General features: G+C 46.6%; 1 protein-coding gene across 2 annotated transcripts in view; it reads right to left on the bottom strand.

The window, feature by feature from the left end:
* The window catches only part of rasgrp3 (RAS guanyl releasing protein 3 (calcium and DAG-regulated)), a 115,717-nt gene that overhangs the window by 34,086 nt on the left and 58,985 nt on the right, over positions 1-22,646 (bottom strand). For both annotated transcript variants that reach the window (XM_085980083.1, XM_085980089.1), the window contains 5 exons: positions 22,352-22,525; positions 4,894-5,010; positions 3,509-3,784; positions 2,866-2,946; positions 1,396-1,509 (listed from right to left, as the gene is read on the bottom strand). In XM_085980083.1, the coding sequence (XP_085836209.1) occupies positions 1,396-1,509; positions 2,866-2,946; positions 3,509-3,784; positions 4,894-5,010; positions 22,352-22,525 (762 nt within the window). The remainder of the gene's footprint in view (positions 1-1,395; positions 1,510-2,865; positions 2,947-3,508; positions 3,785-4,893; positions 5,011-22,351; positions 22,526-22,646) is intronic.

Below are 22,646 nucleotides of genomic sequence, written 5' to 3' on the forward strand. Positions count from 1 at the left end.
CGGCTCCAAACCACGCCAAGTTAGAGGAGGTGGGCTGTCGGGTTGAAGGACTTGCAGGGGTCGAGATGTCGGTGTTCAGGTGAGTGATGTGTGCATGAGCGCAAAGGTAAGTGTGTTTGGTGTGTCTAAAGTGATTAAAGAAGTTTAAATGACCTTTTCTTACCTTTTCAGCCTTCCTTCCTTTAGGTCCCAGGAGTCCCTCATCTCACCAGCACAGAAAGCAGAATGGCTGCGAACTGTCAAAAGTGACAGCCTGCAGCTTTCTGTGCAGGAGAGATTTCTAACTGAGTCTGTGGAGAAGGACTCAGGTTAGAAGTAAGACTGTCGGTGTTTGACAGCTTCAAACAGCTTTCAAACACTGATATTTCATCTGTCAAAACCTCTTGACAGATGAAATTTCAGTCCGTGACGTCACCTGTTGCCGGGTGGCCCTTAATTGGCCTGCTGAGCCCGCTGGGCGGGCTCAACAAGGTCAATCAAGTTAAAATCGCGTGGGTTGGCCGCATCTCGATGGAGGCGGGACCACAACCCTGAAAGTTGTAGTCCTGCCTCCAACCCGACTCCTGAATGAAAGTCCTGCCCCTAGTCTATGCTGTGTCTGCTGGGTGTCAGCCAGGTACAGGCACTATAATTCATCTCAATGTCCCTGGGCTAGTAAGAAGGAGGTGGGGGAGGGGGGGAGATATCAGCAAAAGTTTCCACTCCTGATCACAAACCAGCTATCTGTGCTGAGAAGGAAGTGCGTGTGCCCAGGCCCGAAGCTCTGGAATTCCCTCCCTACTCCTCTCCACCTCTCTACCTCTCTCTCCTCCTGTAAGATGCTTCTTACAACCTACCGCTTTGACCAAGCTTTTGGTCACCTGTCCTAATATCTCCTTATGTGACTCGGGGTCAAATTTTGTTTGATAATTGCTCCTGTGAAGCGCCTTAGGGACATTTTGCTGCGTTAATGGCGCTATATAAATGCAAGTTGTTGTTGTTGTTGATATCGCATAAGGACAGGATCAGGCTCAGACATGTGTCATTCCGCTCTCCCTCCCCCTCCGCCATGCTGACACTTGGCTCACACAGGAATGAATTCCTGGCGGGCTGCAGGTAAATATGGATTGATGCCCCAGCATGCATCAGCACCTTCAGGAGACCGGGAAATAGAGTCAGGTCCGAGCGGAAGGATTTGCAGCCCTGAAAAATAGTGCTCCTGACCTGGAGCAGGAGTGCTGAGCTGCTTCAAATTACCTTCACCTCACTAAAAAAGGAAATCGCACATTTGCACTCTATTCGGCTGTTGATCAATAGATTACACAGTCAACACTGGGAAATTCAGAAGTAAACATACTTAAACCAACACCATGGATGAGAGTTTTCCTGAAACTGTTTTCTTTTAAGTATACTTACATCAACCATCTTGCGGATATGTTTATTGATGACAGTGGGATCTGGTTTCGGTGTCAGTCCAGGTGCCCAATCTACAAGTGCCACAGGTTTGTTCGGAGTGGTTGGGGTACTGGGCTGTAACACATCAAGCCAAATTCATTACATAGTATTGCATTGTATTACAGTACATTGTATTTATATAGTATTGCATTGTATTACAGTACAGGAAACTTTGTGTTATCCGGAGGTTAAGTGTCCGGCAAGCTCGAGCCACCGGCAAAAATCAGGAGCCGTTTTGTTAGTTTTTTTTTCTTCTCGTGGCTTTTTTTTCCAACAGTCAGGCTCTGGAAAGTCTCTCTGAAGCTGTTGCTAAGCTACAGAGACGCTTCCAAGGTACGACTGTTTAGAAGCTGTTGCTAAGCAACAGTGTTTGTTGTCAGATACGGAGATGAAAAGCTCCGTATGCTTCAACATTAACGCTGGTGTGTCCGGCAGTTTTGAGGGAACGGCAACAGCTCGGTCCCGTCGGTGCCGGATAGCACAAAGTTTCCTGTACATTGTATTTATATAGTATTGCATTGTATTACATCATTGTACGACATTGGGTTACATAGTATTAGAGTATTTCAGCACAGAAATAGGCCATTCGACCTAACAGGTGTTTATCAACATATCCCTCTATTCCGTTCTCCCTCATGTACTTATCTAGCTTCCCCTTCTAACTGGTAGTCACTCTAATATCTTCAAACTACACTTATTGCGGCAACACAGTGGAACAGCTGCACAAGACCTCTGCTGTTTCCAGCAGTTGGAAGGGGGACGGGCAGAGATTCGAATGTCGTCATGAGGGAAGAGCTGGTGGGTGTGGGGTGGGGTGGGGTGGGTGTGGGGTGGGAGGTTCCCTATGCTGGGAGTTCTAGCTGGCCTGTCTCAGTCAGGACTGGGCTTATTTCTGGATGTCGGTACACCAACTGAGTGGAGGAGTGCCGGGCAAAAGTGGGTCCCACCAGAGGAGTCCCGGCCAGGAAAGTGGCCTATCCTCTTGAGGAAAGGGGACATTTTTTTCGTAAGTTTTCTTGATCAGCCCCTTGCACAGGGAGACAAGCAGGAAATGGCCAGGGTCAGTGTGGGAGGGGGGAAGGGGGGTGCAAAGCAGGACAACCCCCTCCTCCCAAATAGCAGGCGTTGACTAGATTCCCCAGCTACATGGGGCAAGCGGGCACCGGAGAAACGCCCTCAGTGCCACCTGCCCCATGCAAGTTAGGCACCGTCCCAGTGACCCCCCCCCCGCAAACCCGGGTGGGGTCCGCACTGGAGGGGACCAGTGGGTGCAATCCCAGTATAACTCAGGTCTATGTACTAAGGAATTCCAGGGTCTGTTTGTTTACTCAGCTCAACGGCAAAGATGCCCATGAAAGTTAGCAACAGCATCAAATGTATAGAAACATCCACAAGGTCAGACTACAATAGGAATGAAAAGTCTGTACCTACCATCGATTTAGGATTCCTTGGTTCTCGGAGTAATGACAGTTCATAGATTTCATCCTCTGTATAATATAAATCCAGGGAAAGCTGCACAAAACACACAATTAGCAGTGCCTCGAAGGATCACTTAGACTTCACACTACAGCGTTGTAATTATGATCCCCGATTTGCATATCTTAATGAGGCGCCCGCCCTGAAACTGCCTGAAAATGGTGGGTGTATCTGGAGCGGGAAGAGGGCGTAAGTTCAGCGCCACAGCCTATGCAGTGCTATCACCCTGCTCCTGCTCAGCTGGGGGCACTGAAAATCGACCCCAATGTATCCAAAATGGCCATGAGGAAGCTTCAGCCAGATCTACTACTCCCACTTTTTAAAGCAAAGATAACACTGACATTTCCAATGGGGAGGGGCGTTGGGTCTTTTTCCATGTGTTCCATATTAAATGCTACTGTCGTGTTTGCGAGATAGTCGTGCACACATACATACATATAGAAACATACATACACACACGCACATACATACACACATACATAAATGCACGCGCACATACATAAATACACACACATACATAAATAAATACACACACACACACATAAATACATAAACACATACATACATATGCACACACTCTCAACTGATATGAACTTACCGTTAACAGGTGTATTAAATCCATATTTGGTTCTAAATGAGGATTTGCGTCCTGAAGTGAAACCAGTTCATTAAATGTAACGTACAATTGCTGCATTTTAACAATATTCACTTTATTATCATCTATCCAGTCTGGAAAAGCTACATGGACAGCGATTAGGTCTTTCAAGTGAACGCCCAGAATTGGAATCTTAAAGCCCTCACATTCGGCAAAGGCCTTTCGATAGTTGCAGTAGTTTCCATTTGAAGAGACCAGCTCAGTCATTTCATTCCAGGCCTGGCGAAGAAAGCAGTGATGGGAAAGAAGATTAAAAAGAAAAGTATATTTTTTTAACTCTGAAAGCAGAAGCTCACATTAAATCATTAAAGTGGGAACTTTTCTGTTTAAAACAACTTGCCAGAGTTTTCAACAGGGGCCTACTTATTAAAAGAAATCCCAGCATTGTAGTTCTTGCTTCACAATAGGGGAGTTGTTACCTCATTTCAGTGCTTCCAGTGGATATTCACATATAAGATGTGGAGAGGAACTGAATACATATTTTAAATATTTTGAATAATAAATACATGAACAAAGTCATGTATACACACAGCATAAGGTGATCTGGCTCGGCCTCCAGCCTGCAGGGCAGTAGCCACTTTAATTGACATGCCTACTGGCAAATGCCTGGATGGGGAAGAAGTGAGATGTGTGGCTCTTAATTTTCTGTGCTCAGAAGCAACAAAATAAAAGTGAAAGGCACATTCAGGATCAGATCCAACTAAAGGCTATTGAGTGAGGCAGAGAAGACGCAAGTGTCCTTTAAGATGAAAGCCAGCCTAGGCTTAGATAATGGAGCAGGTTTCAGGGAAAATAGACTGTCCAAGAAAAGTATATTGTTTTTAACCTGATAAAAGGGACAAGGTGGCATAATTTATTGTCTCATTTGTTATGAAAATGGATACAAGATCAAGTTGTATTGTGGTGAGAACTACTTCAAATGTTTACCTATTTGTTCACTTAACAATTGTAAATAAGCCAGTTTGCAGATCATATCTGGCCTTGTCTTGTTAAAGTGTGAATCAGTCTGCCTTGCCGAAGGTTGGAGACGGATGCATGGGAACATGGAATAAAATCAAGATATCCAGTACATATAACAAAATCCCATTGTTACATCCCTCTGAGTTATGTTACCGTATAACTAGATATTAGCCAGTATAAGCAAACTCCTGAACTTAAGAGAATATCGAAGGAGGACTTGAAATTTGTAACAGTAAGCATTCGGGAGATTAAGTGGGGTTGGCGCAGTAAATTATAGGACAGATGGTAAGTGGTCTATAGACGGAACAGACCAAGTGCCCATTTCTTATCCATCCTTTCTTGTATTTTTATGACACTGGTTACCTTACCTTTGTAACTTCAGGAGCAAGGTACGAGCACGTTTCCTTCAGGCGGGATATGGCACTGTGGCTTAAGCCTCCGACAACAGCCATCAATGTATTGAAGTTCTGGAGCTGAAGCAACTTCTGAAATAGATGTGACAGAATACAGGGCCCTTTGTGAAAGATGTAACAACGTAACTCCACCTCCACGTCACATTCAAAAATATGGTGGCCTAGAAATTCGTCTCGGGCGGTGGTAAAATACCGATTGGAAGTGAATATCAGGTGCTGTGTATAACGGGCAGCCGATCCGATACCACCCGTTTTGCGCCACCGCCCGGGACGAATTTCTAGGCCCCCGACTGTATAATACTTCCCATCATCACAGCTTAACATTCCCTGTGGATTTAGGGGAAGAGCATCAGACCAGACAGTATCTTGGTGCAACAGGACTACACCACGTTCTTCAACAGAACTGGATCATAAGCAACATGCTGAGAAATAGGGTTAAACGGATTCATAATTTAAAAAATAAATAAATGGAGTGATTTCGACAAGTCCAGGTTACAATTTACATGTGGTGACATAACTAAACAAGAAGTTAATTAAATAACATGTACACTTACGCACTAACAGACAACATACTGAGCACGGATAGATTGGTGCTAATAAAGGTCGCACACAATATACTGACTGCCCCTCTAGTAAGGAATATATTTGCAGCTTTATTGATTATATCACGATATATGGATGGTAAAACTAACTGCATTGCTTATAATGGATACATACACGAACATACTGACTGTGTTATTGATAATGGATAAATAGAAAAGGATACTGACTGCGCAGCTAATGTAAATCACTGAGGTATGATGATTGAACAGTTAATACACGAATATACTGACTATCACGCTGCTAGGATAGATACACTGCCACACTTCAACCAGAAATAATAACCGATACAGGATTTGGTGTCCTTAAAACATTCTGAACAGGTAGCTGTCAGTCAAACTGAAAGAGCTATTATATTGTGACATGCTATCTCTGCTTTTTATTTTCTGAACTAAACAATAAGTTTGTTTGTTGAAAGTATTCCTTTCATCAAATGCTACTCCAGAATTATATTCCAATCAGCCCTCCCTCCGCAGTGTTGAGATGTTATATCGCTGGTGCTCACTGCTTATCAAATCTTTCACGTTCTGTTGCTTTGTGGACTCGCCTGACACACACAGCAGCACTCGGGATTGCTGAGGTGATGGTCGGATGAGACAACTGGGGCGAACCACTGATTGAATAACCCTCACATAACCTAGTTTTTTGGTCGCATTCTGATTAAGCCACAAAGTAGTGATAAGTTATCAACTCAAAAATGTGGTTATCTTTGCTTGTTTTGTAAATGAACCTGTCGGATCCCAACAAGGCTTACAATTATACAATTTATAATAAACTAGTTGAGGCAGCAAATCCAATTTAGAAAATTACAGCACGGCTAGGGGGCCATCAGAGTGATTTATTTAAACAGCTCCTTCGCCACGGACACTGGGAAAAAGCAGCAGTAAACCCGACCACCTGCCAACAAGAAGATACAACGCCAAGACTTTCATGAAAATGGGTTCGTGGCTCTGGAGTATTTTTTTCAGGATTTGTTGAGCTGATTATCACAATTCAGTGTCCTCTTTTTCAAAGAGATCAAGATTCTGTGGGGGAGAAAAGCCACTCTATTGCGTTTAGTCACACCACTGTGTACACAGGCTGGCTTAGCAGTCCGATGGTACCATTCCCCGTTTTTCAGGCTCTAAGCGAGCGCCTCAGCCTCCGCTATGGTGGGCAGGAAGTGCACGCTCATTACTGGTACAGGCGTAAAAGCAGGCACCCAGAGCCTGTGTGGAACAGGCGTTAAGGCCCTTTGCAGAGGGAAATAAGGGGCCACCGCCTGCTCGAGGCCCCCATTGCAAAATTGGAAAACCAGGTCTAAGTGCGGCCTTGCGTAGCGGCCCGAAATTCCAAGCCTCTTCGCCGCGAGCTGCCTGGGGACACCCAGCAGGTGACGTTACAGCCAATGAAGTGCTTTTTGAAGTGTAGACATCGTTGTAACGTAGGAAGCACGGCAGCTAATCTGCGCACAGCAAGCTCCCACAAGCAGCAATACGATAATGACTTTAAATCCACCACTGCTCCAAACTCCACCTTTGTGTACTACAATAAAAGTAATCAAAGCCGGCACAGGCACGATGGGCCAAATTGTCCCCTTCTGTGCTATGTCATTCTATGATAAGGATGTAGCTGCATGTTAAGGTATGACAAGCCTACGACCCACTGCACTTTCAGTCTAACTCCTTGCCTTCGCGTGTCATTACATTTATATTTGGAGCCCACAGCTTTTTTCGGTGGGGTGTTAGCTTTTTTTTTGAAGCTGTTGGTTACTTTGTGGTAGCTTCCTATGTTGGCATGTACACAGCCAGCTAACTGAGAGCAAACAATTTGCATGACTCCACACTGCCTCTGTTATCACAACAGGTCTTTGTGTTGCAGCATCTCTACAGAAGTTACAGAAGTCCTCACACACTTCCTGGTCAGGTTCACTTTTTTGCGTATCACAGTGTGCACATCAGATTTTATAGATAAACATCAAGCTTCCAACCTGGGGTGTCAATATGGGACATATAATGCTTTGCACCAGGACTCCCAGTCAAGATAGGAATGTCAATAACTTGGTGATGTGCTATAGTAATTAGAAAGTAACATTAGAAAGTAACCTCAAAGCACTTGAGAGGTACCACCAACGCTGCCTCCGCAAGATCCTGCAAATCCATTGGCAGGATAGGCGCACCAACGTCAGTGTTCTTGCTCAGGCCAACATCCCCAGCATCGAAGCTTGCTAGCGTAGAAAGTAACATTGGCTGTCTAACGCTTCCATTTCCACCAGGACACCGAGTAAACCATCTGTTTTGGGCATTGACTTCCTTTATGATTTAAAGCCGCTGCCCTTCCAAAGCTTGTATTTACTAATGGGTTATTGAGGCTATTCATAGAATCATAGAATAGTTACAGCACAGAAGGAGGCCATTCGACCCGTCGAGCCCTTGTCGGCTCTCTGCAAGAGCACTTCAGCTAGTCCCGCTCCCCCGCCCTTTCCCCGTAACCCTGCAATTTTTTTTCCTTCAGATACTTATCCAATTACCTTTTGAAAGCCATGATTGAGTCTGCCTCCACCACCCTTTCAGGCAGTGCATTCCAGGTCCTAACCACTCGCTGCATAAATTTTTTTTCATCATGTCGCCTTTGGTTCTTCTGCCAATCACTTTAAATCTGTGTCCTGTGGTTCTCGACCCTTCCGCCAATGGGAACAGTTTCTCTCTATCTACTCTGTCTAGACCCATCATGATTTTGAACACCTCTATCAAATCTCCTCTCAAACTTCTCTGCTCGAAGGAGAACAACCCCGGCTTCTCCAGTCTATCCAGCTTCTCCAGTCTATCCACGTAACTGAAGTCCCTCATCCCTGGAACCATTCTTGTAAATCTTTTCTGCACCCTCTCTTAGGCCTTGACATCCTTCCTAATGCGTGGTGCCCAGAATTGGACACCATACTGCTGTTGAGACCGAACTAGTGTTTTATAAAACTTCATCATAACTTCCTTGCTTTTGTACTCTATGGGCTGGAATTTCCAAGCCCCTAGGAGGTGGGCATGGAGGCGGGACAGCCGGTAAACTCGGAGAAAGTGGGGGCGGATGGCAAAGCTGCCCCCATCCCGCCTCCGTGCCCTTTTGCCAGGAGGCGGGAAGATGTGCAGCTTCGAGTCCCGTCTCCTGGAGGCAGGAAAGGCATTTAATCCTTTTAACTGCCTGTTAACAGGTAGTTAACAGGCAGAAAAAGGATTAGTGCCATTTTACCTTCACAGTGAAGGCTTCCCGACCTCGGAGAACCCCACTGGGGTGGAGGAGGTCTGCGGCGTTCGGAGGCACCTGGAAGTAAGGTGTAGAGATGAATGATGGGTGCAAGTGTGGAGTGGTAAGTATGCAAGGTGAGTGATAAGTTTTAAAAAGTGTTCACTTGCCTTGTTTTCTTCCTACAGCCTTCAGCCGCGGTGGATCAGGAGAGCCGACATCCTCCTTGTCAATTTCACAGACTGACTGTTGGAACCTCCGTACCAACAGCCATGTGAAATTTACAAAGTTGAAAGGTTTGATGAGTCCTGAACACAAGGACTCATCAAATTAAAGAGAATGTCAGTGTTTGACAGCTTCACAGAGCTGTCAAGCACTGACATTTCTTCTTTCAAGAAGTCTTGACAGATAGCACGTCTGATGTTGACATGCTCTGTCAGTGACTTCCTCCCTAATTAGCCTGCTGAGCCCGCTGGGTGGGTTAACAAGGTCAATCAGGGGACAATCCCACTTGTTGGTCAGGCGAGGATGGAGGCGGGACATTGACACGACAAGCAGCTGTCTCGCCTCTAACTCACCTCCATTCACAAAATCCAGCCCCATGCCTCTATTTATGAAGCCCAGGATCCCGTAAGCTTTTTTAACCACTTTCTCAGCCTGCCCTGCCACCTTCAATGATTTGTGTACACATACCCCCAGGTCTCTCTGTTCATGCACCCCCTTTAGGATTGTACCCTTTAGTTTATATTGCCTCTCCTCATTCTTCCTACCAAAATGTATCACTTTGCACTTTTCTGCGTTAAATTTCATCTGCCACATGTCCGCCCATTTCACCAGCCTGTCTATGTCTTCCTGAAGTCTATCACTGTCCTCCTCACTGTTCACTATATTTCCAAATTTCATGTCATCTGCAAATTTTGAAATGGTGCCCTGTACACATAAGTCCAAGTCATTAATATATATCAGGAAAAGCAGTGGTCCTAGTACCGACCCCTGCAGAACACCACTGTGTACCTTCCTCCAGTCCAAAAAACAACCGTTCACCACTACTCTCTGTTTCCTATCACTTAGCCAATTTTGTATACATAGGGGGCGATTTTGCCAGCACCGGGGAGGCGGGACTGCCGGGAAAATGGCAGAGTTTGGGGGCGGGTGCCCAACCCACTCCCAACCCGCCTCCATGCCATCTTCCTAGGAGGTGGGTAGATGTCCCGCGCCGGGTCCCGTCTCCTTGAAGGCGGGAAGGGATTAAAGCCTGTTAACAGGTAGTTAACAGGCAGAAAATAGGATTATCCCCTTGTTTGCCCTCACAAGTGCGGGCTTCCTGAAGGCTCTGAAACCTGCCAGGTCAGCGAGGCGAGTAGTGGGTCTGCGGGGGTCGGGGGGGGATGCAAAAGTCTGGTGTGAAGGTAAGTAATGGGTGCTAGAGTGGAGAGGTGAGTATCTGAGGTAAGTGCAAAGTGTTAGTAAAAGTAGACTTGCCTTTGTTTTTTCCTGCAGGCTTCAGTCGGTGTGTATGCGGAGAGTCTTGGACCTCCGCTTTGAGGTGGCCGTTGCATTCTCAGATGCAACAACCATCTCATTTCCATAAAAGAAAGAAGTTTGATGAGGTCTTGAATTCAAGACCTCATCAAACTACAGAGAATGTCACTGTTTGACAGCTTCACAGAGCTGTCAAACGATAACAATTCATCTGTCAAAAAATTTTTGTGGAAGCGGAGACACTCAACACTGACATTCTCTTTAGTTTGATGAGTCCTTGTGTTCAGGACTCATCAAACCTTTTTTGTGGATGCGGAGACACTCAATGTTTTCAAGGGGAGACTGGATAGGCACTTGAGGGAAATAAACTTGCAGGGCTACGGGGATAGAGCGGGGGAATGGGACTGACTGGATTGCTCTACAGAGAGCCGGCACGTATTCGATGGGCCGAACAGTCTGGGCTTAACAAGGTCAATCAAGGGAAAATAGCGTGGGTTGGCCAGAAGTTGATGGAGGCGGGACTGAAACCCGACAAGTGGGAGTCCCGCCTCCAAAAGCTCCCCATTGAGAAAATCACCCCCACAGAGTCCAAGGCCACGATTTTCTCATTGATGACGGGTTGGGTGCGGGTCAGGTGGTCGGCGGGTTCCGATTCCGCTTTCAGCCGATAAAAATTTGCGATTTTGCCCTAATTGGACAATTGAGTCCCTGTGTGTGCGCTCCCCTGGCCAATTAGTGTTTTGGGTCTGGAACTCGCCTCTGCTGATGTCTGTGAGCCGGCTGCATTTAAGGGGCCCGTGCAGCCTCATTATTTGCTGCTGGATTTCCTTCTGACAACTGCTGGCATGACTACCTCAAGGGCCGAGGCCTCTCCCCGATTTGGTGATGACTCCCTCCATGCTCTTGTGGAGGGAGTCAGAGGCGCAAGGAGGTACTGTTCCCATCCTCTGGACGGAAGAAGCCACCACAGCAAACCAAAGCAGTCTGGCTGCAAATTGCTCCGGAGGTGAGATCCAGATCCATGTGCACTCGAACCTGGGTGCAGTGCAGAAAAAGGTTCAATGGCCTGGTCCACTTAGGAAAAGTGAGCTGGCAAAATCGAGCCCACAGAGTCATAATGGCGCAGAAGGAGGCCATTCGGCCCATCGAGTCCGTGCCGGCTCTCTGTAGAGCAATCCAGTCAGTCCCATTACCTCGCTCTATCCCCGTAGCCCTGCAAGTTTATTTCCCTCAAGTGCCTATCCAGTCTCCCCTTGAAAACATTGAGTGTCTCCGCTTCCACCACTTCTGTCGGCAGCGAATTCCAGGTCCTCACCACTTGCTGTGTAAAAAGGTTTTTCCTCACATCCCCCCTGTATCTCTTGCCCAAAACCTTAAATCTATGTCCCCTAGTCCTTGTACAATCAACTAGTGGGAACAGCCTATCATGCTGCCACTGTCCCTTTTATTCCATGGGCTTCAGCTTTGCTGGCAAGCCTATTATGTGGCAGTTTATCAAACGCCTTTTGGAAGTCCATGTATTTGCCTGGTAGGTTAGAATGGCTACCTGGCTGAGGCATTCATTTACCTGGGGCTCTGGAAAGCTACCTTCCTAAGTCAGGCGTTCATTTCACTGGGGGTTCAGGGAGGCTGTCCTTTGCAGGCTAACAAAGCTCTTCCACCTACCCCACTCCTCTACCAGGAAAGCTATTATTTTGTGACTTTAGATCCCGATCGTTCAAACATATATTACTCATCCCCTATCTGTGTCACTTTTTCCCATTTCCTTATTTCTGACTGGTTTCCTGCAATGTAACACAGCACAAACCAGAGGAAAAAACAGAGGAAATGACCAAGAGCAAAAGTACACATAAATAAAGGAATACTCCACTGACCGTTCAGTCACAGACACATATTTAAAGGTCACATAAGAAGCCACAACATTTCTCATCCAATCGTATCCACAGACGTGTCACAGACTGCCACGTAATAGACTGGGGGAGAAATTCGGGAGTTGAAAAATTAGCACCAGGCGCTAATCATTCTCGCCTCCCGCGAAATTCAGTTTTATTGCTCCAAGAGGGAAGTCGAGTGCTAAATCAAACGCTGACCACTTCTCTTAGGGCGCTAAAGTCCGAGAGTGGGGCGGTAGCGGCAGAGTGCTAAACAATTTCATGCGCATTGTAAACGGCACTCTTTCATCACAGAGGCTGCTTCCCTCGTTTAAAGGGAAGGGCCAGTGATGCTGCACAAGCTAGTTGTCGTCAGTTCTGTTTTGCAAGGCGACCTGGGCGACGGCCATTACTGCCCCAAACACTCTCAGAAAGAGGAGGGCTTGGACATCTTGCGCCAATGAGACATTAAAGATTTTGCGCTGGCACCGGACTGGTGCAAATAATAAAGGTTGCGCCAGCTGAAAAGCATTCCCTTTACTTACCGCCCCCGAAGCGGCCAGCCCAGTTCACAACACCTCCTCTTGCTGGTGTTGTCGGGGCGAGGCGATAAAGCAAGGGGGCGAGAGCCAATTTTCCATCTGGGGCGATAACGGGGCGCTGCGCACTTTATGACGTCACGATCTGTGAGGCGCTAGAGGCCCAGGCGCCAACCAGCACTAAAGTTCGTGGGCATTGCTGCATTCGCTACATCCTGGCGCTAACCCCTTAGCGCCCCCGTACAAAACAAAGATAACCAGATAAATTTCCCACTCTTATAAACTATTATGTATTCCATTTAGGTTTTAATATCATATTTTTAAACAGAAGCTGTAATGAGCACAGAATGCGCTTTAATTCTCCCTGTTCTATATTCGCTGCTTATTACCTGTTCTCATAATAAGCCACAATATTAACACCTTGTTGTATTGAAATCCCACAAAAAGAGGAGTGAAGTGCATAGAAAGTAAGAAAAGACCATTTCATCTATCAAGTCTATTCCATTTAGAGTGCATGGGCCTAGAGATTGGGACACGCTGGAAACCTGCCAGTAACATTGGCGGCCAAGGATAATCATGACCATCTCCAACAAGCGAGAGTCTAACCACCTCCCCTTGACATTCAACAGCATTATCATCGCCGAATCCCCCACCATGAACATCCTGGGGGTCACCATTGACCAGAAACTTAACTGGACCAGACACATAAATACTGTGGCAACAAGAGCAGGTCAGAGGCTAGGTATTCTGCGGCGAGTGTCTCACCTCCTGACTCCCCAAAGCCTTTCTACCATCTACAAGGCACAAGTAAGGAGTGTGATGGAATACTCTCCACTTGCCTGGTTGCGTTCAGCTACAATAACACTCAAGAAGCTCGACACCATCCAAGACAAAGCAGCCCGCTTGATTGGCACCCCACCCACCACCTTAAACATTCACTCCCTCCACCACCAGCGTACCGTGGCTGCAGTGTGTACCATCTACAAGATACACTGCAGCAACTCGACAAGGCTTCTTCGGCAGCACCTCCAAAACTCGCAACCTCTACCACCTAGAAGGACAAGGGCAGCAGGCGCATGGGAACACCATCACCTCCAAGTTCCCCTCTAAGTCACACACCATCCTGACAGCCACTGAATGAGAGCGCGCAGGCCGCACCGGCATTTTGGTACTGCTTGCTCATTATCATCAGCGTGGCGGTGATTTTCCCGTGCAACGCACTCTTTGCAGCGGTAATCTCAGAAGGAGGCCAAAGGTCGCCTTCGTCTCCTGCTCACAGTGTAGGAGAACGGGGAAGAATGGAGCGACCCGAACAGTTCCCGTACATGCTCCAAAAATATTAGCTGTTTATCAATATTTTGTTTCTATATGACATGAATGCAGGTAAAAATGATCTTATCACAGATCATCGTCAGTCGTTGCAATGGAGTTCACCCATTGATTGACTGACCCACAGACACTGTAAGCCTCCCGGAAAGCTGCCAGAAAATGCTAGCTCCGCTCACACATCTCCCCCCTCCGCCCCCCCGGCCACTGATGGGCAAAAAATGAAAGTTTAAAAGAAGAACCTTGGCAAAGGAGGCATTTGAAGTCCCGGCGTTCATCCCAGTAAGTCTTGCCAGACTCCTCCCGGCAGTTAACGCCGCTGAAAGACCTTTTAGCGGCAACAAATACTGGCGTGATTTAGCGTGGGCGGCAATGTGAGCGGTGAACTCCAAAATGGATGAGCTGGCGTCAACTCGGCGCTGCACGCTGATGGCCGTCACGCTCCACCTCATTAAAATACTCTCGCCGATAGCAGGTAAGGGCAGCGCTGCCGACCTGCCGAAAACGATGGCCGCTGCTGTACCCGCCACCAGCTGGCAGAAGAGCCCCGGCCACTGTTTCTCCGCCATTTCATGGCGCTAACGGGTGGCACAAACCACCTGAATTTCTAGGCCCATATATACAGTATATGCAAACAGGGTGTTGGGCCCAAACCGTCCATGTTAGTGTTTATCTTCCATACGGGAAGTAGTCCTAATCCCAAGTATTGACCCTGTTCCTATAACCTTTTATCTACCCTTTCTTCAAACACCTATCTAATCTATTCTTCAATGTTGTCATGGTCATTGTTTCAATCTTTAACTCTGTTAGTGCATTCCACATCCTCACAACTTTATCTCTGTTAAAACATTTCTCCTGCTCTCTGTCCTGAACCTTATATCTATGTCCCCTTGTTCTAGACCCATTTATTTCTGAAAACAGTCTACTTCTATCTACTGTGTTCCATCCCTTCATAAATTTAAACACCTCTATAAAATCACCCATAAGGTCCTCTGTTCTAACAAAAACAGATTATTCCATCATGGACTCTTTCTTCCCTACCACTACTTGTTGATTTCTGACTTTATGGAACACAAAGCTCCCTCACCACCCCTGACAAAACAAACAAAGCAGTTTAATATCCCCATAACCCTCAAAGCAGTTTAATATCTCCATAATCCTCAATGCTGCTTACTATCTCCATAACTCTCAATGCTGTTTAATATATTGTTAACCCTCAATCCTACGTCTCAACAGATATCAATACAGTAAAATTAATATTTTCTGACAAATACAGCCATAAACACATTGGCCAGGAATTTCCTCAGAGCTGCTCCCATTCCACTGCGTTAGCTTCTGGCAAGGTTACGACGTCGGAGCGGGAGCAGCGCGGAGGAAATTCCTGGCCATTGTAAAGGGCATGTTTTGTAACCTACTTCTTTGCTGGATGAGGGCCTTGGGCTCCCTCCCTCAGAGCGGCAGAGCGCCACTCTGATTGTGGCGCTTTATTGGGGCCGGCATCTCTGTTGGGCCTTCACAGGTTGCACCGCCCAGCCTGAATATTAAATAACCCTATCCCTTGGATTTGCGAGGGGACCAATGCCTGGGAAAATGCCGCAGGACTTCCGCCCCCTTTCTGCCCTGTTTATGTTGGGGCAACTTTACTCCAGGCATTTCAACAACCACTCGCTGCAGGAATGTATCTTTCAGCCTATAATTTTGCCTTTCTTTTTTAATAAATTATTAATTAAATGTAAAGTTAAGATTCTCTGAAGAGATAGATAAGTACTTTGTTACGTATGGGATTGAAAGTTACAGGAATACATATACAACTATTCAAATACCCCCCAGGGAACACAATGGTTCTCGTGCAGCTAGCACCTTGAAAAGGTCATCTGAAGAAAGCAACCGAGCAGGGTTGAACATCAGTGATGTGATGATGGATAGATTTATTCTGGAGTTTTATTGAATTACCTTTGGGAATCAGGTTGAAAATATGCAAAACTTTCCTTCACGAGATCAGACGAGGTGGTCAGATTGATTGAGCAGACCTCAGTCCACCACTGATTCCTGGCCCTTGGATTTTGGACTGATTGTCTCCTCTGTTCTCTGTCCTTATCCTAAGGCGTTTTCCTGCTTCAGCTAGATCTCTGTCATGTTCATGTACCTTAGGTTTCCCTCCATATCCACTCGCATGCAGACCATGGCCCATTTCTCCCATTTTTCCTATGAGCTCCTTCCTTGACTTTGCTCTCCTTTCTTCTCCCCTTCCTCTCACCAAGCCATTACCACCTTTCATCCCCCGCCTTCTTCGGGATCCTTTGATCCCTCTTCCCACTCATCATTACTCCACAGCTACCTACTTTCACCCCAGGCTCGCATCCTTCTAGAGTGAGAACACACACAGCTTCCTCCTGCACCTCTCTCAGCTGGTTGACTATTCCCATTCCAACCACACAGACAGGGTTGTGTTCTCCAATTCTGTCAGGTGTCAAAAACAATATACTATTTGGCTACCCAGAATCCTCAGTTCATAGAATCATATAATCATAGAAATTAACGGCACAGAAGGAGGCCATTAGGCCCATCATGTCTGTGCTGGATGAAAAAGAGCTATCCGGCCTAATCCCAGTTTCCAGTTCTTGGTCCATAGCCTTGTAGGTTACGGCACTTCAAGTGCATATCCAAGTAGTTTTTTAATGTGATGAGGTTTTTAAATGTGATGAGGGTCTACCACCCTTTCAGGCAGTGAGTTCCAGACCACCACTCCCCCCCCCCCCCCCCCCACCACCCTCTGGGCGAAAAAAGTTCTCAACTCTAAACCTTCTACCAATTACTTTAAATCTATGCCCCCTGGTTATTGACTTCTCTGCTAAAGGAAATAGGTCCTTCCTATCTACTCTATCCAGGCCCCTCATAATTTTATACACCTCAATCAAGTCTCCCCTCAGTCGCCTCTGTTCCAAAGAAAACAACCCCAGCCTATCCAATCCTTCCTCATAGCTAAAATTCTCCAGTCCTGGCAACATGGCAGCACGGTGGCATAGTGGTTAGCACTGTTGCCTCACAGCGCCAGGGACCCGGGTTCAAATCCGGCCTCGGGTCACTGTCTGTGTGGAGTTTGCACATTCTCCCCGTGTTTGCGTGGGTTTCCTCCGGGTGCTCCGGTTTCCTCCCACAGTCCAAAGATGTGCGGGTTAGGTTGATTGGCTATGATAAAATTGACCCTTAGTGTTAGGGGGATTAAATACGTGGGGTTACGGGGATCGGGTGGGCTATGTGTCGGTGCAGGCTCAATGGGCCGAAATGGCCTCTATCTGCACTATGAGGTTTCTGTGATTTTTTAAAAACATCCTCATAAAGCTCCTCTGTACCCTCTCCAGTGCAATCACATCCTTCCTGCAATGTGGTGACCAGAACTGCACGCAGTATTCTAGCTGCGGCCTAACTAGTGTTTTATACAGTTCAAGCATAACCTCCCGGCTCTTATATTCTATGCCTCGGCTAATAAAGGCAAGTATCCCGTATGCCTGCTTAACCACCTTATCTACCTGTCCTGCTACCTTCAGGGATCTGTGGACATGCACTCCAAGGTCCCTCTGTTCTTCTACACTTCTCAGTATCCTACCATTTATTGTGTATTCCCTTGCCTTGTTAGCCCTCCCTAATTGCATTACATCACACTTCTCCAGATTTAATTCCATTTGCCACTTTTCTGCCCACCTGACCAGTCCATTGATATCTTCCTGCAGTCTACAGTTTTCATCCTCACTATCAACCACACGGCCAATTTTTGTATCACCTGCAAACTTCTTAATCATAACCCCTACATTGAAGTCTAAATCATTGACATATACCACAAAAAGCAAGGGACCTAGTACTGAGCCCTGCGGAACCCCACCGGAAACAGCCTTCCAGTCACAAAAACATCCGTCGACCATTATCCTTTGCTTCCTGCCATTGAGCCAATTTTGGATCCAACTTGCCACTTTCCCTTGGATCCCATGGGCTTTTACTTTTCTGACCAGTCTGCCATGTGGGACCCTGTCAAAAGCCTCGCTAAAATCCATGTAGACTATATCAAACGCACTACCCTCATTGACCCTCCTTGTTACCTCCTCAAAAAAGTCAATCAAGTTAGTCAGACACGACTTTTCCCTTAACAAATCCATGCTGACTATCCCTAATTAATTTGTGTCTTTCTAAATGAATCTTCATACTGTCCCTCAAAATGTTTTGCAATAATTTTCCCACCACCGAGGTTAGGCTGACTGGCCTGTAATTACACGGTCTATCCCTTTCTCCCTTTTTAAACAACTGTACCACGTTAGCAGTCCTCCAGTCCCCTGGCACCACACCTGTAGCCAGAAAGGATTGGAAAAGGATGGTCAGAGCCTCCGCTATTTCCTCCCTTACTTCTCTTAACAGCCTGCGATACATTTCATCCAGGCCTGGAGATTTATCCACTTTCAAAGATGCTAAATCCCTTAATACTTCCTCTCTCACTATGTTTATCACATCTAATATTTTACACTCCTCCTCCTTAACTACAATGTCTGCATCATCCCTCTCTTTAGTGAAGACAGACACAAAGTATTCATTAAGAGCCATATCCGCGTCCTTCGCATCCACACACTGGTTACCTTTTTGGTCTCTAATAGGCCCTACTCTACCCTCTTGCTCTTTATGTATTTATAAAACATGTTTGGGTTTTCCTTGATTTTACTTGCCAATATTCTTTCATGCTCTCTCTTTGCTTTCCTAATTTCCTTTTTAATTGCACTCCAGCACTTTCTATACTCCTCTAGGCTTTCTGCAGTATTTAGCTCTCAGCATCTGACATAAGCTTCCCTTTTTTACCTTATCCTACCCTGTATGGCCCTTGATTTGGGAGTCCCACCCGTTTTCTTTGTGGGAACGTATTTGTTCTGGACCCTCACTATCCCCTCCTTGAATGCCTCCCACTGCTCTGATTTACCTTCAAGTAGCTGTTTCCAGTCCACTTATGCTAAATCACATCTCAGCTTAGTAAAATTGGCCTTTCCCCCATTGAGAACTTTCACTCCTGGTCTATCTTTGTCCTTTTCCATAACTACGCAAAATCTAACTGAATTATGATCACTGCCACCAAAATGAACTCCCACTGATACCCCTTCCACCTGCCCTTGAGAAGGTGGTGGTGAGCCGCCTTCTTGAACCGCTGCAGTCCATGTGATGATGGTACTCCCACAATGCGGTTAGGGAGGGAGTTCCAGGATTTTGACCCAGCGATGATGAAGGATCGGCGATATACTTCTAAGTCAGGATGGTGTGTGACTTGGAGGGGAACATGGAGGTGGTGGTGTTCCCATGCGCCTGCTGCCCTTGTCCTTCTAGGTGGAAGAAGTTGTGGGTTTGGAAGGTGCTGCCGAAGAAGCCTTGGTGAGTTGCTGCAGTGCATCTTGTAGATGGTACACACTGCAGCCATGGTACGCTGGTGGTGGAGGGAGTGAATGTTTAAGGTGGTAGATGGAGTGCCAGTCAAGTGGGCTGCTTTGTCCTGGATGGTGTCGAGCTTCTTGAGTGTTGTTGGAGCTGCACTCATCTAGGCAAGTGGAGAGTATTCCATCACACTCCTGACTTGTGCCCCGTGGAAAGGCTTTGGGGAGTCAGGAGGTGAGACACTCGCCACAGAATACCCAGCCTCTGACCTGCTCTTGTTGCCACAGTATTGATGTGGCTGGTCCAGTGAAGTCTCTGGTCAATGGTGTACAATTTAACCTGCACAATTTATTCTGGCAGCAAGTTACTTTCTGCCTTTGAAATTGACAGGAGAATGTTTTAAGTACCCCAGTAAGCAGATTATAGCAATTAGGGGGTTAACTGTTTATCTTGAGCAGACTAACCAGTGCACAGTCGTGAATAAGTACACGGGTTTCAGTTCCAAAGGGACTTCATCTGATCATAGAAACTGTCATCTAGCTGTGAACATAAGAGGAAATGCTGGGGAAAAAACAAACTGTAATAGGCAGACATGCCTTAGGAACGTAATCGAGACACCCTTGCTCTCTAAAAGTCACTGGAAACGAAGCATTCATCCCACCTGTCCAGGCTGGAATTAGCCCCAAGTCCCAAAGGTAAGGGCAGTGTTCTACCCCACAGGATCACCCAGTTCCTTTGGTAGGTGTGAAGTTTAAATTATCTGAAACACATTTGCCAAAAGAACACCAAACGTTATGGGAATGGGGAAAGCAACCGGTGGATCACTACAGATTATTGAGCCAAAATACGAGGTACATTTACCACAAGCATAGACCAACAACAGGAGAGAACTAAGGTCACTATATTGGTGCAGTCACTGATTCAAGGCTAACAAGAGTGAGAGGTACTGAATTGGACTGAAAGCAACCTCAGTACCCTGCTCAAAGCCAAGGTGAACTTCAAACTTCACATTCAGTCCATCAATAAGACAGCCCACTTCCACCTCCATCCCTACCTCACCCCTGCCTCTGCTGAGAGACACCTTTCCGCCTCCAGCATCAACATTTCCACTTAGCTGGTTCTAATTCTGGCCTCTTGAGCATCGTGATTTGAATCGCTCCACCATTGGTGGCCGTGCCTTCAGCTGTCTAGGCCCTAAACTCTGGAATTCCCTCCCTAAACCTCTCCGCCTCTCTACCTCTCTCTCCTCCTTTAAGACGCTCCTTAAAACCTACCTCTTTGACCAAGCTTTTGGTCACCTGCCCTAATATCTTCTTGTGTGGCTCGGTGTCAAATTTTGTTTTAAAAAGCCCCTGTGAAGCACCTTGGAATGTTTTACTACGTTAAAGGCGCTATATAAATACAAGTTGTTGTTGTTAGCTGGCCTCTTGAGCTGATAAAACTCCAAATCAGACTCTACCACTTGCATCCTATCCGTATTCAACCCTGCTCACCGAGCACCCAGGTTTTTGCTGACCTCCTCTGGCTCCCCAGTGCACTGAATTCGAAATCTTCATCCTCACTTACAAATCCCTCCAAAGATTTAGCCCATCTTACCTCTGCAATGCCCTCCAGCCCTGTCACAGCCTACACCCTGCACTCTTCTGAGTCTGGACCCTGTGCATCCCTCCTCTTCACCATGGCTTTTTAAAAATTCTTTCATGGGATGTGAGCATCGCTGGCATGGCCAGCATTTATTGCCCATCCCTAGTTGCCTTTGAGAAGGTGGTGGTGAGCCGCCTTCTTGAACCACTGCAGTCCGTGTGGCGAAGGTACTCCCACAGTGCTGTTAGGGAGGGAGTTCCAGGATTTTGACCCAGCGACGATGAAGGATCGGCGATATACTTCCAAGTCAGGATGGTGTGTGACTTGGAGGGGAACTTGGAGGTGGTGGTGTTCCCATGCGCCTGCTGCCCTTGTCCTTCTAGGTGGAAGAGGTCTCATGTTTGGGAGGTGCTGCCGAAGAAAGCTTGGTGAGTTGCTGCAGTGCATCTTGTAAATAGTACACACTGCAGCCACGGTACGCCGGTGGTGGAGGGAGTGAATGTTTAAGGTGGTGGATGGGGTGCTAATCAAGCAGGCTGCTTTGTCCTGGATGGTGTCAAGTTTCTAGAGTGTTGCTGGAGCTGCACTCATCCAGGCAAGTGGAGAGTATTCATCTGTTTTGCTCCTCACTCAAATTTGTTTCCTAAACCCCTCAGCCTTGCTCCATCTCTCCCCACCATCAGAAACCTCCTCAAAACTTATCTCTTTAGCCATTTCTTTGGTCACTTCCTCCAACCTTCTTCTCCCAGCTCTTGCTCCGTGTCCATCGCCCCCCCACCACCCCCCCCAACCTTTTGTAAAGTCCCTTGTGAGGTTTCACTATGCTAAAGTTGGGTCTTACTGGACAGGATTATTTCTTGTAAGTCTCAAGTTGTAATGTCTTAATGTAACTCTGGCTTTAACTGTACAACAGTTCTGGAGTCTGGACTATGGAAAAATTGTCAAGAGGGCAATTGGTTTTCAGAACATTTTTTGAGGCCCACACTACTTCCTTGCGTGATCAATTTTCAATCTCAATTGTGCCATCAGAATGAGATGGAGAGTGGAGGCTAGCTGCTTTCCCCACAGGTAGGAAAATCACCACTAGAACCATAGAAGTTTACAGCACTGAAGAAGGCTATTCGGCCCATCGTGCCTGTGCCAGCTCTTCGCTGGAGCAATCCAAAACTAATCCCCGTACCTTGCTCTACCTATTGCCCTGCATCATCCCAAATGTTTATCAGCTCTTCCCTTAAAAATACAACGATCCCTGCCTTAACTATTGCCTGTGGCTTCTGTGCACCACTCACATACTTCCAAACAGTCAGGTGAACGCTGAGTGAGATACAGAAGCAGGCACACTATGGAAATTGCGTAACCAACACAACCACAAGAATTTTTGTTAATATTACTCACCTGAGCCACATTAATGAACTTGGTGATGACCTCTGCCCTTTGCACAGGTGTCTGCTTGCTAAGAACCATCAACTGGAGCCACTGGGAAATACCATTAAACAGAGCGATGGATCTCTCAAGGGTTGGATTATCCATTAGGCAGCGATGTGTAACGTAACTCTGATAATCTGTAAACTGGGAGAGAGCGCCATTTCAAGAGTTAATTAAAGGTCAGGGGTCTTTTCAATTCTTCTTACCAATCTGCCAAAGCTGGGCTTTGCTGTTATTTTTTGATTGAGGATTGACGCCCTGCACT

Source organism: Somniosus microcephalus, chromosome 3 (genome assembly GCF_052327205.1).
Source record: "Somniosus microcephalus isolate GS21.2 chromosome 3, FLI_Smic_1.0, whole genome shotgun sequence".
Lineage (NCBI taxonomy): Eukaryota > Metazoa > Chordata > Chondrichthyes > Squaliformes > Somniosidae > Somniosus > Somniosus microcephalus.